At 37.4% G+C, this 14,151-nt stretch overlaps 1 protein-coding gene across 8 annotated transcripts in view; it reads right to left on the bottom strand.

Moving 5' to 3' along the window:
- Window positions 1-14,151, bottom strand: part of SPAG9 (sperm associated antigen 9) — a gene marked incomplete at both ends in the record, with an annotated part of 135,406 nt that overhangs the window by 52,401 nt on the left and 68,854 nt on the right. For 7 of the 8 annotated variants that reach the window (XM_079725959.1, XM_079725958.1, XM_079725957.1 and 4 more), the window contains one exon: window positions 9,767-9,917. In XM_079725959.1, the coding sequence (XP_079582085.1) occupies window positions 9,767-9,917 (151 nt within the window). Of the gene's footprint in view, window positions 1-385; window positions 428-9,766; window positions 9,918-14,151 lie in introns of all 8 variants that reach the window. The other variant, XM_079725956.1, reaches the window with a different exon arrangement.

Genomic DNA, 14,151 nt, shown 5'->3' with positions numbered 1-14,151 from the left:
CCCATGGTAAAATGACATACTAGGCTGTCTCCAGGATACATACAAGTTATGTACATTCTGCCCTGAGGAAGGTATTTGTGCAAAGCATACAAGTTTTCTTACCTAGAGCTGGATAAATAGAAATAGGCTGAATTTCCACAGGATTTACTTATTATTTTCTCCTTTATTTCAAAATGCTGACTTTAGAGAAGGAGTAAATTACAGATTACAGTAAAGCCCTAGCAACCACTGTAGGAGAAAAAATTTTCTTTTTTATTTCAGGGAATAACATCAGCAGTCTTCCAAACTGAGCACTTGATGTCTTGAAAATAGCAGCTGAGAAAGTAACCAAAAGTTAATCACTTTCATTTACTTTTTGCAAAACGTTTTGAAACCCCATTCTCACCTCCTGTTCTATAGCCTTCAGAGGTTCAGGACTACTGCTGACCTGAGAAGAGGGAAAGATTATAAAAGAGAAAAAAAAATCATGTATTTACTAGGTCTTAGCATATTTCTAAGTATCTTTGGCTTGTGCTACCTCTCAGAATAACAAGATCCATCTCTTTTACCTACCTCGTTAAAATGAGGGTTTAGGGGTTTTGTTTTGTTCTGACTTAAAATCACCTCCTTTAAGCCTCTTTTTTAAGCCATCTCATGACTCAAAAGCCACCTCTTGGGTCTTGTCTTACCTTATACTTTGTCAATAAGCAGTTTATCACTTAACCCTTTTTTCTGTTCACACAGCTGTGTGAAATCTTCCTGAAATTTATCCTAATCATTTTGAGTAATTAACATAATAAATATTCCAGTTTAGCACACTTGGAAACATTAACCACACTCTTCTCCCCGCCCACCCCCCTCATTTCTGAAACTGTTAAGAGAACACTAACAATCGAAGGGTAACCAAGATTCAAGTCCTTTTTCACAAAAACATCTATTTACTCATATTCTTCATTTCTATCTGTACATTTGCCCTCTTTGAGACAAAAGTGTTTTTCTTAAACACAAAGCAACTTCAAGTTTTAAATATTCTTAGTCTGGGGCTTCCCTGGTGGCGCAGTGGTTGAGAGTCCGCCTGCCGATGCAGGGGACACGGGTTCATGCCCCGGTCTGGGAAGATCCCACATGCCGCGGAGCGGCTGGGCCCGTGAGCCATGGCCATTGAGCCTGCGCGTCCGGAGCCTGTGCTCCGCAACGGGAGAGGCCACAACAGTGAGAGGCCCATGTAACGCAAAAAAAAAAAAAATATATATTCTTAGTCTGGAAATCCATCAAAGTCTTTTGAAAAGTCTAAAATACAGCTCTCCTAGCTCTCTGTTAATTCCCACAAAAAAAACCCACAGATGAGCAAGGCATGATTCACTTTTTTTCTTTTTTTTTAATTGAAATATAATTGACTTATAATACTATACTAGTTTCAGGTGTACTTCATAGTGGTTTGATGTTTTTAGACATTACAAAATGATCACCACGATAAGTCTAAGTACCATCTGTCATCATACACAGTTATTTCAATATTATTGACTATATTCCCTATGCTGTACATTACATTCCTTTGACTCCTTTATTTCATGAATGTAAGTTTGTACCTCTTAACCTTCCTCACCTATTTCACTCATCACCTCATGCCCCCTCCCCTCTAGCAACTACCAATTTGTTCTCTGTACCTATGAGTCTGTTTCTGTTTTGTTATGTCTGTTCGTTTTGTTATGCCTGTTCGTTTTGTTTTTTGAGGTTCCACGTATAAGTGAAATCACATGGTATTTGTCTTTCTCTGTCTGACTTTTTTCACTTAGCATAATACCCTCTAGGTCCATCCATGTTGTCACAAATGGCAAGATTTCATTCTGTTATATAGTTGGATGATATTCCATTTAATATATAGCATGATTCACTTTATACAAACCAGACTGCCTCTCCCTTAATATCTGTTTACATGATCTTTGATTCTGGATTCTCATCTTCAACTCTTCTCAACTATCATTTCATCAAAAGCTAGGTAAATAACTCTCTAAATAAAAATGAAAAGATTGTGAACATACATTTTAAAATGAAAAACAAAAAGCAAGCTGCAGGAAATACTTAGAGCATAAACCCATTTATCGTTTTGGGTTTTTTTTTGATGTGGACCATTTTTAAAGTCTTTATTGAATTTGTTACAATATTGCTTCTGGGTGTTTTTGGTTTGGTTTTTTGGCCACAAGGCATGTGAGATCTTAGGTCTCCGAACAAGGATCAAACTGCCATCCGCTGCATTGGAAGGCTAAGTCTTAACCACTGGACTACCAGGGAAGTCCCTAAAACCATTTATCTTACAAAGACATATATGAGTATGTATTATCTATATACATATATAAAGAAAAGGGTATGAATGATACACCAACTATTCACAATGACTGAGGCAAAGGAATGGAATTTAGAGTTGGACAACTATACACTTTTACTCTAGATCTTCGATATTATTTGATTGTGAAACATTATTAATATGACTTTTAAAAAAATTATTAAGCCTACTTTCTAAAATATTTGGACTCTGAGCTACTTTACAACATTTCTAGCATCTGACATTGTGTGTGACCTGGTAGGCATCAAATTTTTTTAATGCAAAAAGGTTAATTTTTCTTCAACAGGAAATACTTAGAGCTATTTTTCCTACTCAAAGAGCTTGTTTAAACATTAAATATCAATAGTAATAAATACTCATGTGCCAATTACTTCAAAAAAAGTCACATTAGAAACATAAGCTTTAAATACCATCATTTTTAAATAGTGCTGTTTATTTGGAGTTTTACCATTTTCCATTTTCCACATACTAGCATCTTGGTCAATAAACAACACAATAAATATGCCAAAAAGAGGAAAAAAATCTCATTGATTAACACCCACTAAGAAAGAATTAATTCTACTGCCTCTTCTCTAAGCAAGAGTTTAAAAGGGGAGAAAGTATGTATCTTATAATTTTATTTGTCAGTTACGCCTCAATAAAAATGAATAGGCAAGTACCAAAATATTAAGAAGAGTAAACCTTAACTCCCTTTTCCCTTCAAACTGCAACTGTCAGCTGTGGATGATTCCTGAAGTTATCTAATGAGGATATATATGAGTGGGAAAGTTTGTAAATAAAAATTGAAGTTATAGAAGAAATTCCTTACCCTCTGTCCCAAGCAAAACCAACCTGAAATATTACAACATATAATCCATTTTTCTTAAAATTCTATTTTTATTTTACCCTACTGTAAACACTAATATAAAAATCCAAAAGGAGGTAATGTATACTATAAACTAATGGAAAAACCCAACATAAGCATCAACGGAAGAAAGGGCCTAGAAGCAATCACATTCCAACCAGTAAGCACATTTAGTGCCTAGATCTTGGTTCCTAAATACCATTCTCCAATAAACAGAACCAAGGCTTCTTGGAGAAGCACTTGATTGCACAGCAGGGACAGGGAAAATGCAAGAGCCTGGAGCATCTGATGGTGTCAGGAAGGAAGAACTCAAAAGAGCATGGGCATGTCGAAAGGGTATAGGATGACTCCTGAAAGAGCTCCTGATGTCCAAGACTGAAACACTCTGAGCAACAAAATAAATAGTAATGGGACTTCCCTGGTGGTGCAGTGGTTAAGAATCCGCCTGTCAGTGCAGGGGACACAGGTTCGATCCCTGGTCTGGGAAGATCCCACATGCCAGGGAGAAACTAAGCCTATGCGCCACGACTACTGAGCCTGAACTCTAGAGCCCACGAGCCACAAATACTGAGCCCGTGCACCACAACTACTGAAGCTTGCGCACCTAGAGCCAGTGCTCCACAACAAGAGAAGCCACCGCAATGCGAAGCCCGCACACCGCAAGGACGAGTAGGCCCCGCTCGCCACAACTAGAGAAAGCCCACATGCAGCAACGAAGACCCAAAGCAGCCTAAATTAACTAACTAATTAATTAATTAATTAATATTAATAGCATTGGATGACCTACAGAACAAAATAATACCTTTGAGTTCAAATATGAAGGAAAGAAGGGAGGGAGTGAGCAGCTCTCCCTCCCCAAAGAATTCCAGTTAATGAATGTAGGATGAAGAAAATAGAAAATAAGCATTACAACACCACAGTAATAATTATTGTAGGTAAGATTCACTGATGCACACTAAAATCAGTAAATGAAAGTTTGAGGAGGAGCAGGATATTGGCGCAGTCTCAAAATATATCCACCAAGATATTAATTAAATTATAAACAGAAAGACAGTAACTTTACAGTGAAGAAATCTAACACACACCAGCTGAACCAAGCAATCGAGGTTTACATCACCACTACGGCACTCTACAGTATTCTTGCCAAAAATATATAGCCTCAATCTAATCATAAGAAATCATCAGAGGGCTTCCCTGGTGGCGCAGTGGTTGAGAGTCCGCCTGCCGATGCAGGGGACACGGGTTCGTGCCCCGGTCCGCGAAGATCCCACATGACGTGGAGCGGCTGGGCCCGTGAGCCATGGCCGCTGAGTCTGCGCGTCCGGAGCCTGTGCTCCGCAACGGGAGAGGCCACAACAGTGAGAGGCCTGCGTACCGCAAAAAAAAAAAAAAAGAAAGAAAAAGAAATCATCAGAGAAGCCCAAATTGAGAGACATTTTACGAAATAACTAACCAGTACTCTTTAAGCCTGAAGGTCATGAAAGACAAGGAAAGGCTGAGAAACCGTCAAATGTTAGAAGAGACTGAGGAAACATAACTCAATGCAATGTGGGATCCTGGATTGCATCCTGGAACTGAAAAAGAACAGTAGTGGGAAAATTGGCAAAATCTGAATACAAGTCTGTAGTTCAGCTAATAGTATTGTACCAATGTTAATTTCTTAGTTTTGATAATCTTACCATGGTTAGTTAACATACCAATGTTGGGTGGGTGATGGGTATCTTTCCTTCTGTACTATTTTTGCAACTTTTCTATAAGTCTAAAATGTTTCAAAATGAAAAGTTAAAAACAAAACAAAACAAACCAAGAGCTTTAACGGTTTTGAAATTTAAAACCACACATGCGTTTTACAACAGGATCTTTAATTACAAAAGACACAGGAATAAGGTCTAACTACTACAGAGGTTCAAGCTTGGGAAAACTAAAGAAATAGGAACAATTTAACACAAATGGAGGAGGATGGAAAATTCTTCTAAACAATAATGCTGGCTCTGTTCAGAAATTTTCCATTCTGCATGCTAAGCACGTCCCCTGACGAATGCAGCACACATTGACCACTGGCTTTATATACCAATCCTGCTAACAAGACCTTCTCACAGCAGTTCCACTGAAGTATTTCAAGTCATGTGGTTTCAAAAGTACTCTTTAAAACTTTCACAAGTAGGTAGCAATCCAATTGCTTTTTAGCTAAAATTGTTTTTCTCAGTTCTAAAAGTCACATTCTACTAATAACCAACAACCCAGGAGACTCTAAAGGAAAAAATAATACTTTTTCGGAGTATGTATACATATGTGTACACTCACACACGTCTTTAGGCATGTGCAGGTGCATACACATGCATAGGTGTATATATACATATATATGTGTACATGTGAAACTAGATGGAATCTATGAAATCACTGCCAAAGTGATACTAACCAAGGTCTAGAAAACAGCATGAAAATTTTATGTGTAGGATATTTTAAATGATATTTAAAACACTTTGTTTTCTTTCTATATTTGGGCACAAGGGAGAGATATCTGAACTCTAAACTTGTAAAGCAATGAAGAACTTATACAACATAGCTGGTGAGAATACAAACAGCTACCATCCCTTTGGCAGGCAATTTGGTGATATCTAGCAAAATCTTAAATACATGCTTTAATCCAGCAATCCCACTTATGGGAATCATAAATACAATTACAAAATTATGTACAAGGTTATTCAATGCAGCATTGCTTGTAATAGCAAAAGGTTAGGAAAAACTGAGACGTCCTGTCAATAAAGTCGATTTTAATGGCAGATGGGATATGTGCCCCCTGTCCCCTGGCCCTTCCTCAGTAATTCTGATGTATCATCATCGTCCTTCACTCCGTTGTTTTCAATTTCTTTTCCTACCGGACTCCTCGTCTAAGCACACAAACATCCCAGTCTCGCGCCTTCTGAGAGTCCTTTTCCCTTCACCCTCTGCCAACTGAAAACACCTTTTCACTGTCCTCCCACCACAGCCACCTTTCTTGAGTAATATACACTTTCTATTTCCTCCTTCGTGAATAGAATTCAGTTGGATGAACAACCTTACCTTAACATTTTTACCCATTTCCACCCTAGCATCTTTATAATACATTTTCAACAGAAAATGTCATTTAACGTAAGAGGTTCCTTTTTACCAATTTTGCTAGTAGCCCCCCATTAAGAAATTTCTGTTAATGATACAATATAAAATTCCTGTGCTTTCTGCCTTAAACTGATCTCTAAACTCGATTTGAGGACCATCAAAAGGTGTCAGGTGAAGCTTCATGTAAGCTGTGGCATTTAGATTGGCCTTGAAAGAATACTTCTACTGGTGGTAACCTAAGCAGGATACAAATACGTATGTGGGAAAACTATATAGAAAAGCAACTGGATGCACAGGTGTGGAGTTCAGAAAAGGGGTCAAGGTCAGAAATTCAAATTTGTGAACACTGATGGGTGGATGGTATTTACAGACATGAAACTTGAGCTACCCACGTTAAGTAGAGGAGGGGGCTGAAATTTAAGCCCTAGAGAACTACAACATTTAGAGGTGCAAAAGCAGCAATGGAAAAGGACCTGTGAAGAAAACCAGAGAGAGAGGGGGAGGGGGAGGGGGAGGGGGAAGAGAGGGAGAGAAAGAGAAAGAGAAAGAAAGAGAAGTATCCTGGGAGCAAAGTGAAGAAAGCATTTCAAGAAGCAGAAAGTGGGCTTTCCCTGGTGGCGCAGTGGTTAAGAATCCGCCTGCCAATGCAGGGTCACAGATTCGAGCCCTGGTCCGGGAGGATCCCACATGCCACGGAGCAACTAAGCCTGTGCGCCACAACTACTGAGCCTGCGCTCTAGAGCCCGTGAGCCACAACTACTGAGCCAACGTGCCACATCTACTGAAGCCTGCGCACTCTAGAGCCTGTGCTCTGCAACAAGAGAAGCCACCGCAGTGAGAAGCCCGTGCACCGCAACAAAGAGTAGCCCCTGCTCACCACAACTAGAGAAAGCCTGCACGCAGCAACAAAGACCCAACGCAGCCAAAAATAAAATAAATTTTTTTACAAAAGAATGATAAAAAACAATTTAAAAATAAAATTAGAAGAAAACTAAGTTGGAAAGACAAATTTTATTTAAAAAAAAGAAGAAGTAGAAAGTATTCAAATGTGTCAAATGTTGCTACAAAGCAAGATGGGAATGAGAATTTTCCATCACACTATTTATTTATTTATTATTTATGGCTGTGTTGGGTCTTTGTTGCTGTGTGCAGGCTTTCTCTAGTTGCGGCGAGCAGGGACTACTTTTTGTGTGGTATGCAGGCTTCTCTTGTTGTGGCTTCTCTTGTTGTGGATCACGGCCTCTAGGCATGTGGGCTTCAGTAGTTGTGGCATGAGGTCTCAGTAGTTGTGGCTCACAGGCTTAGTTGCTCTGCAGCATGTGGGATCTTCCTGGACCAGGGATCGAACCCACGTCCCCTGCATTGGCAGGCAGATTCTTAACCACTGTGCCACCAGGGAAGTCCCCATCATACTATTTAGAGAGATGGATATTTGGGGTAACCGTGAAAAAAGGCACATTGGTGCAGTAGGTAGCACTGAAGTCTCAGAGGAATGGGATGAAGAGAAAAAAATACATTCTTCAAACACACCAAAGTCTGTCCCCATCTCGGGGTCTTTACAGATGCTAGTTGGTCATCCTGAAACACACAGTCCTCTGAACCTTTCCATGCACCTGTACCTCCTTCATTTCAGGGCACAAGTCACCACCTCCAAGAGGCCTTCCTTCACCACTCTAAAATAAGCACTCCTCCTTACTAATTACTCTCTAGCTCCTTACTTAGCTTTTTAAAAATAGTACATAACACTACTTGAAATTCCATGATTTCGTTTGTTTGTTTGTTGATTTCCCCCACAAAAATACAATAAGTAAAGGAATAATATGTACAAATACTTCTTTTTAAGAACAACTTGTGTATTTTTCTAGGTGCATCAGTCCTGGCAGATTTTCCAGTACAGCTGTCCCTTGGTATCTACAGGGGATTGTTCCAGGACTCCCTGTGCATACCAAAATCTACAGATGCTCAAGTCCCTTATATAAAATGGTATAGTATACCTGAAGATTTCAGGTATACTATATAGGACTGGATTAAATAACAATCTTCTCTTTAAGGTATCTTTTTGGATAGTAGTTAAAATACAGTTACCATATGGTATACATTTTTGATATCCTAGAAGTATCCCTCCTACTTAATTTTGTTTTGGGAAAGGGACACGGCAAGTAGGCGATTGAGAGCTGGGTGTTTTGGAAGATCTATGAAACCAACAGGCAGGCTAAAAAAGTCAGTGTGGCCACAGGGGTAAGAACAAGAAAACTTCCTAGTGGCACCACTGTGGACTGATACCGAGCAGCTGCATAATTACCTTCCAATAAAGTGAGCAAAAAAGAAAGGAGAATGAGAAAAAGGTGAGGTTAGGCCTACTGTTAAAAATACTTTTCAGTGGGAGCAAAGCTATGAAATATTTATTGACTGTTTACTGTTTTGAGCACATTTCAAAGGTCAATGGAATGATTCTAAATGCCTCTACCTACTAGAGCTGAAAAACAGACCATTTATATTATCTTCAAAAAGAGTCTTTCTAACATCTAAAACAAATAATTCATTTGACAAACATGTTCTGAGTGACGATTATGTGCTAGACACCTTTTCTAAGTGCTAGGGATACAGCACTAAACAAACTGCATGGATTTGGAGAGAAAGTAAGTAAGTAAATGACTTCGTAATCTAGAAGTATCATAAGAGCTATCTATATAAGTACTTAAACCATGATAAGTAATTTGGAGAAAAAGAGACCAGAAAAAGGAGATAAAGACGTAAGTAACTCAACTGTATTCACTGTAGGTGGCCTGTTTGTTTTATGACAGAGTAGATTTTCTAATGTAACAAGGTTCCTTTATAATCAGTGTTCCCTTTATAAATATTGCACTTTATAAGATATACACTATAACTTCAATTATTTTCAATTATTAGTATATCTCCACTCTTAGAATATATTATTATTTATATTTATAAGTTATTTGGTGACAAGATCTTGGTCAAGAACATAATCTATAATGAACTAACACCAGGTCTTTTTAGCTAAACACAATGCACTTTTGGATATTGCTTTATGAAGGTTTTGAAGAAAGTATCTTTTTTTTTTTTTTTTAAGTGAAGCCCTACTAAATTGTGAAGCTTCCTAGCAGTGAACCAAGGATTTCAGGTGGCAATAATTTTCAATTCTAAAAAACATAATTAGGTTCACTGGTCACCCCATCCTAAATTCATATAATATAAATCAAATAGAAATAGCCTAAATCAAATAGAAATGCTTGTCATTAGTATGACAACCAAGATGTAACAACGCTTGACTCTGTTTTCCTATATAACTTGAAAAAGTATAATAAAAAACTAGAACTCTTGGGAAGAGCTCATTTCCAATTTAAAAAAAAGCATCTGTTTTACGAACTAAAATGTGTACATACTATTTCATTTTATTATGTTCTGGTTGTCTAGCACTTCAATTTGGATAAGAAAGCTTATAAAACATAAAGTGAAGATTTTCACAGAATAAAGCTTACCTTCAGGCTGGTATGAGAACGTGGTTGACTTAACTCCTGAAATTTCCATTGCTCTGATCCAGGGGTCTCGCCACCTTTCTGAGTGTCAGGTGTAAGCAATCCATCTCCAGCAGGTAATGGGAAAATCCCTAATGATATAGGGCGTTCTTTTCTATTTGGAGAGGGGAGAAAAATTAAGCATTAATTCGTTTTTAATTGTTATTCATCATGACTGTAAGTAATAAGCCTGGGCTGTCATTGCTTCAGAATTATCACTCTTAAATAATTCTGTCTGCCTATCTGAACAAGCAGACTTACCAAAGAGAAAGGACAGAGTCTCAGAAGCTAAATTAGCCCCAGGGAATCAACTAAGAAAGGTAGTAAAATATAGTTTAGGAAATCTTATTAAGTTACTGATGAGTCCCTTACCCCAACTCCTGCTTCTAGCCTTCCCAATTCCTCGTGTTAATCCCTAGATATTTACCATGCCTCTTCAGGGTATCTCTTTTCTGCCTAGAGGAAAATCAATATATGGTCTAAATCAGGGCTACTGATTAAATGGTAAAAAGAACATGTGGACCAAAAAAATGTTGCCTGCCATTTCAGTAAACAAACAACGTTGTCTGCCATTCAGCCATCAGCCACTGCAGCCAGCCCTGATGGAGGGCCCTGAAGGGAATTCAGGATGGAGAAAAACAGTATACTGACCCTAGATAGTTAAGACACATATCAAAGGAATAATTTCAATGAGCATCCCATACATAGAAAAGCATTAAAATCATTAACTTGAGATGTCTGTCTTTTGTGATTAGCAGAAATCTTTTGATGTTCCACTATATGTTGTTTTTTATTTATTTATTTATTTTTCTCAGCAAAAACTCCTATATATCCTGGTTCCTCCCTTTGCCGGTTTGGGACGATTCCTCAGAGCTATCTGAGAGGCTGTCCTGCTGGGCTATAGTCCTTAGTAATGTCTCTGAATAAAACATTAATTCTCAACTTTTAGGTTTTGTGTGTGTGTGTGTGTGTGTGTGTGCGCGCTTTCAGAGTTTTATCCCCTAAAGTAGGAAAGCTGTATTGTTCTACAGAACCAATATATGAGACCCTTTCCACCACGTTATGTATGAGAAAACAATTGTCAGTTTCTCCAAACAAGGAGGCCAAAAAATTCTATGAAAGACTGTAGAGTTTCCAGTGCTTTGTGGGAAATTCCAGTGAACAAGAGTTTCAATTTTAATAATAGAATTTTAACAAGAAACACATCCTTTGTTAATGCAAAGGACTTTTAGAGGGTAGGAATAAGCCTGGGTCATCCTGGGTCATTAACTCAAATGGAAATTAGCAAGAAATGAGACACTAAAGGTTTGGAGCTTCTAAGAACCATAGTGCTGCTGGTAAAAAATGTAAGTTAGAACAGAAACACTGAGGTTATAAATAAATGTTGGAAAATATTCAGTTTTTCTAAATAAGTCTTTATTCTGTAAGCTTATTTTCATACCAAGAAACTTGAGCCACTTTTGAAATGTGCCCTCACTGAACACAAAGGGTACACTGCTTTCATACCTAATGATAATCAGAAAGGATTAGTACAACTGTCAAACACCTTCTTAAAGATTAGGTGAAGCAAAAGGGTTGTGAGACTGCATTTTATTAAAGTTGTAGGCACAAGGAAATAGAACAGGACTTTTCTCTATCAAGAGTTAATTATATATAACTTCTTCACACTTGGGGTACTTTTCCTATTTGATTTGGGAGGAAAATTCAAACGCATGTAGGCAGCATAATAAAAGGCTAGATTTTAAAACCAAATCTAAGTTTGTCTCCACGACCTGCCAGAACAACCAAATAACAAAGTAGTCAGCTGTTCTTTATACCAGTTACTCCCAAATGCTGGTTCAGCAAGAAAGTTGTCACAAGTCCACAGCGAAGAGGCATTATTTATTATACCCTTACTGGGTAATACAGAACACGTTATACACATACATGCTTCCACATAGCACAGAACCTGTTCTTTCTTGAGAATGATTCACCCCTTTGCCACATCTTTTCTGCTTGATTTTAAAATGCCCTTTATTTCACCAAATGACGGTGACAACAATTGGAAATTTTGGGTGGGGAACGTATTTTGGGAACTGAAAATCTAAGGGTCTAAGAGCTACTAGATTACTTATTTTTTTTAACATATCTTAATGACTTTAGCAAAAAGTGACCAGGAATTTAATAAGATGGAAGTTAATGGAAGGCTCTCTAACCCCAAGTGCAAAGAAAGACAATACAAACTTCATTCGAATTCATCACACTGCCAACAGAAATCAAAATACAGGCCAGTCATGAGAATGATCTTCCTTCATGAATGACAACACAATCATTTTCACACATGTTAAATACTGGAAAATCTGGGGGAAGGAGTCGGCTGTGGGTCCAAGTTTTACTTTCCTACTCCTGTTAAATACTAAATCTACAACCCAAAATATAAGTAGAATTCAAACCTTTGTACTGCTTATATTTATCCTTCAGAAACTGCTTGACAGGGAGGGTATTTTTCTTCAGAGACTGATAGCTGTCAAGAGGGTCAGTGATGCTCTAGGTTACACTGTTCCAACTCTGGAAAAATTGTATTACTACACACATCTTTTCTCTCCTTTTTTTACTGATAAACTACGTAAGACTTGGCGGGGAGGGAGAAGGACATGTAATTATGCACGTTAAGTAGAGTCCTATTTTCAAAAGGAAACCCTGAAAAGTGAACATTAGTCCTGTACTATATTGGTATGCATGTTTGATACTCTATATATTAAACACTTCAGTAAAACTCACAAAAGAAACCAAAGAATGAAATACATGTGGGAAAATATCAAGTGGCAGATTTAAACCGCAGGTGTTTCAATAATGCATTACTACCTAGAAACAAAGCTATTATCAGCTATCAGAATCCTTGTTACATATTTTTAAAAACTGCCATATATCCATTTTTAAATTGGTTATTTAAATGTTACCTTATGTGCATAAATAACTTTGCAAATATGTTTTGAAACAGCTTTATTATTCCCATTTAAAACAAATAATAATTAATAAAATCTACTGTACATATTATAAAGAGCAGTAAAAAGATTACATTTGTTCAACACCCACCATGTGGCAAGCACTCAGATGGATGATTTATTTACATTATCTCATTTAATCCTCATAAGGAAATAGGAATTATTTTCCCTGGTTTCAGATTAGGAAAAGTGACACTCAGAGACTTTAGGCACTAGTAATCAGCAGAAATGGGATTCAAAGTCAGGCCTGTTTTGACTTCAAGACCCATGTACTTTCCTTGGAACTACCTATTTCTTGACAATTTAATCTTAATATTAAAGACTGAATATGGAAGACTTTCTTCAATCAGATCAACAGCAACTTTTATGTCAAGGAACTTTTTGAATTTAATCATAAGTTATTTTATGAATAAAACAGCTAGAGCTAAAATAGTTTTGCTAAAAATGTAGTAGATATAAGTGACTATGAAAATTATTTACTTGTTTAATTTACAATATATCTTGCGACTGATTGAATACGAAATAATCATCTCACGTGTTTTTTAAAACGACCCAATGGGGTAAGAACCTCAGAGGAGGAAACTCTGGCACAGAGAGTAAGCACCTTGCCAAAGGCCCCACAGCTCACATGTGGCAGAGCGTTTGTAGCCAGGCAGTCTGACTCCAAACCTCTCACCCACTGCACAGCACTGCATGGCACAGCACAGCACTGCATGGCACAGCACAGCACTGGCATCTTAAATGGAATGGAAACCTAAGCCAGCCCTTTGAGACTAATCTTATTTTAATAGTCTAAATATTCTTGAGTCAACGTATTTTTCAATTTCCTAAAAGCCTATATATACATACATACAAATCCTTTATGTATTAAAATATACACAAGTAATAAGATTTGCTCCTGATTTTTATAAAATCAGGAAAAAAAAAAATGACCAAGTACCTAGTTTTAAGACCACAGTTGAAATTTAATTTTTGGACCTTAAACTAATGTTGAACATGAATGGACCATGAATAAAAAAAGAACACATTGAGGGAATTTACTACTTTAATTCACCTTACTTTAAGTCCACAATTAGGAGTTGAGTTTTAAGTAAACACTTATAAAAAGCTATACACTATGAACCCTCATTTAAAACGATGCACAAAGCAAAAATCTCAACAAATCAGATAATTTTAGTTTGATGAGGTAGAAAACAAAAGAAACCAAAACATTAAATCTCTAAAATACAGAAGATGGTTCTTAGAGCGTGCAAGTAGAGTGAAGAGCAGAAAAGCTACAGAGATTAATGACTACCCCCACAAGCGGGCATGGATATTTGTCACCCAAGTCTACAAAGAAAAGGCAACATCTGACAAAACAATAGT

The sequence above is a fragment of the Hyperoodon ampullatus genome, assembly GCF_949752795.1.
Source record: "Hyperoodon ampullatus genome assembly, chromosome: 19".
NCBI lineage: Eukaryota > Metazoa > Chordata > Mammalia > Artiodactyla > Ziphiidae > Hyperoodon > Hyperoodon ampullatus.
Note: the sequence above shows the minus strand (reverse complement) of the source record. Positions and strands in the feature narration are given on the sequence as shown.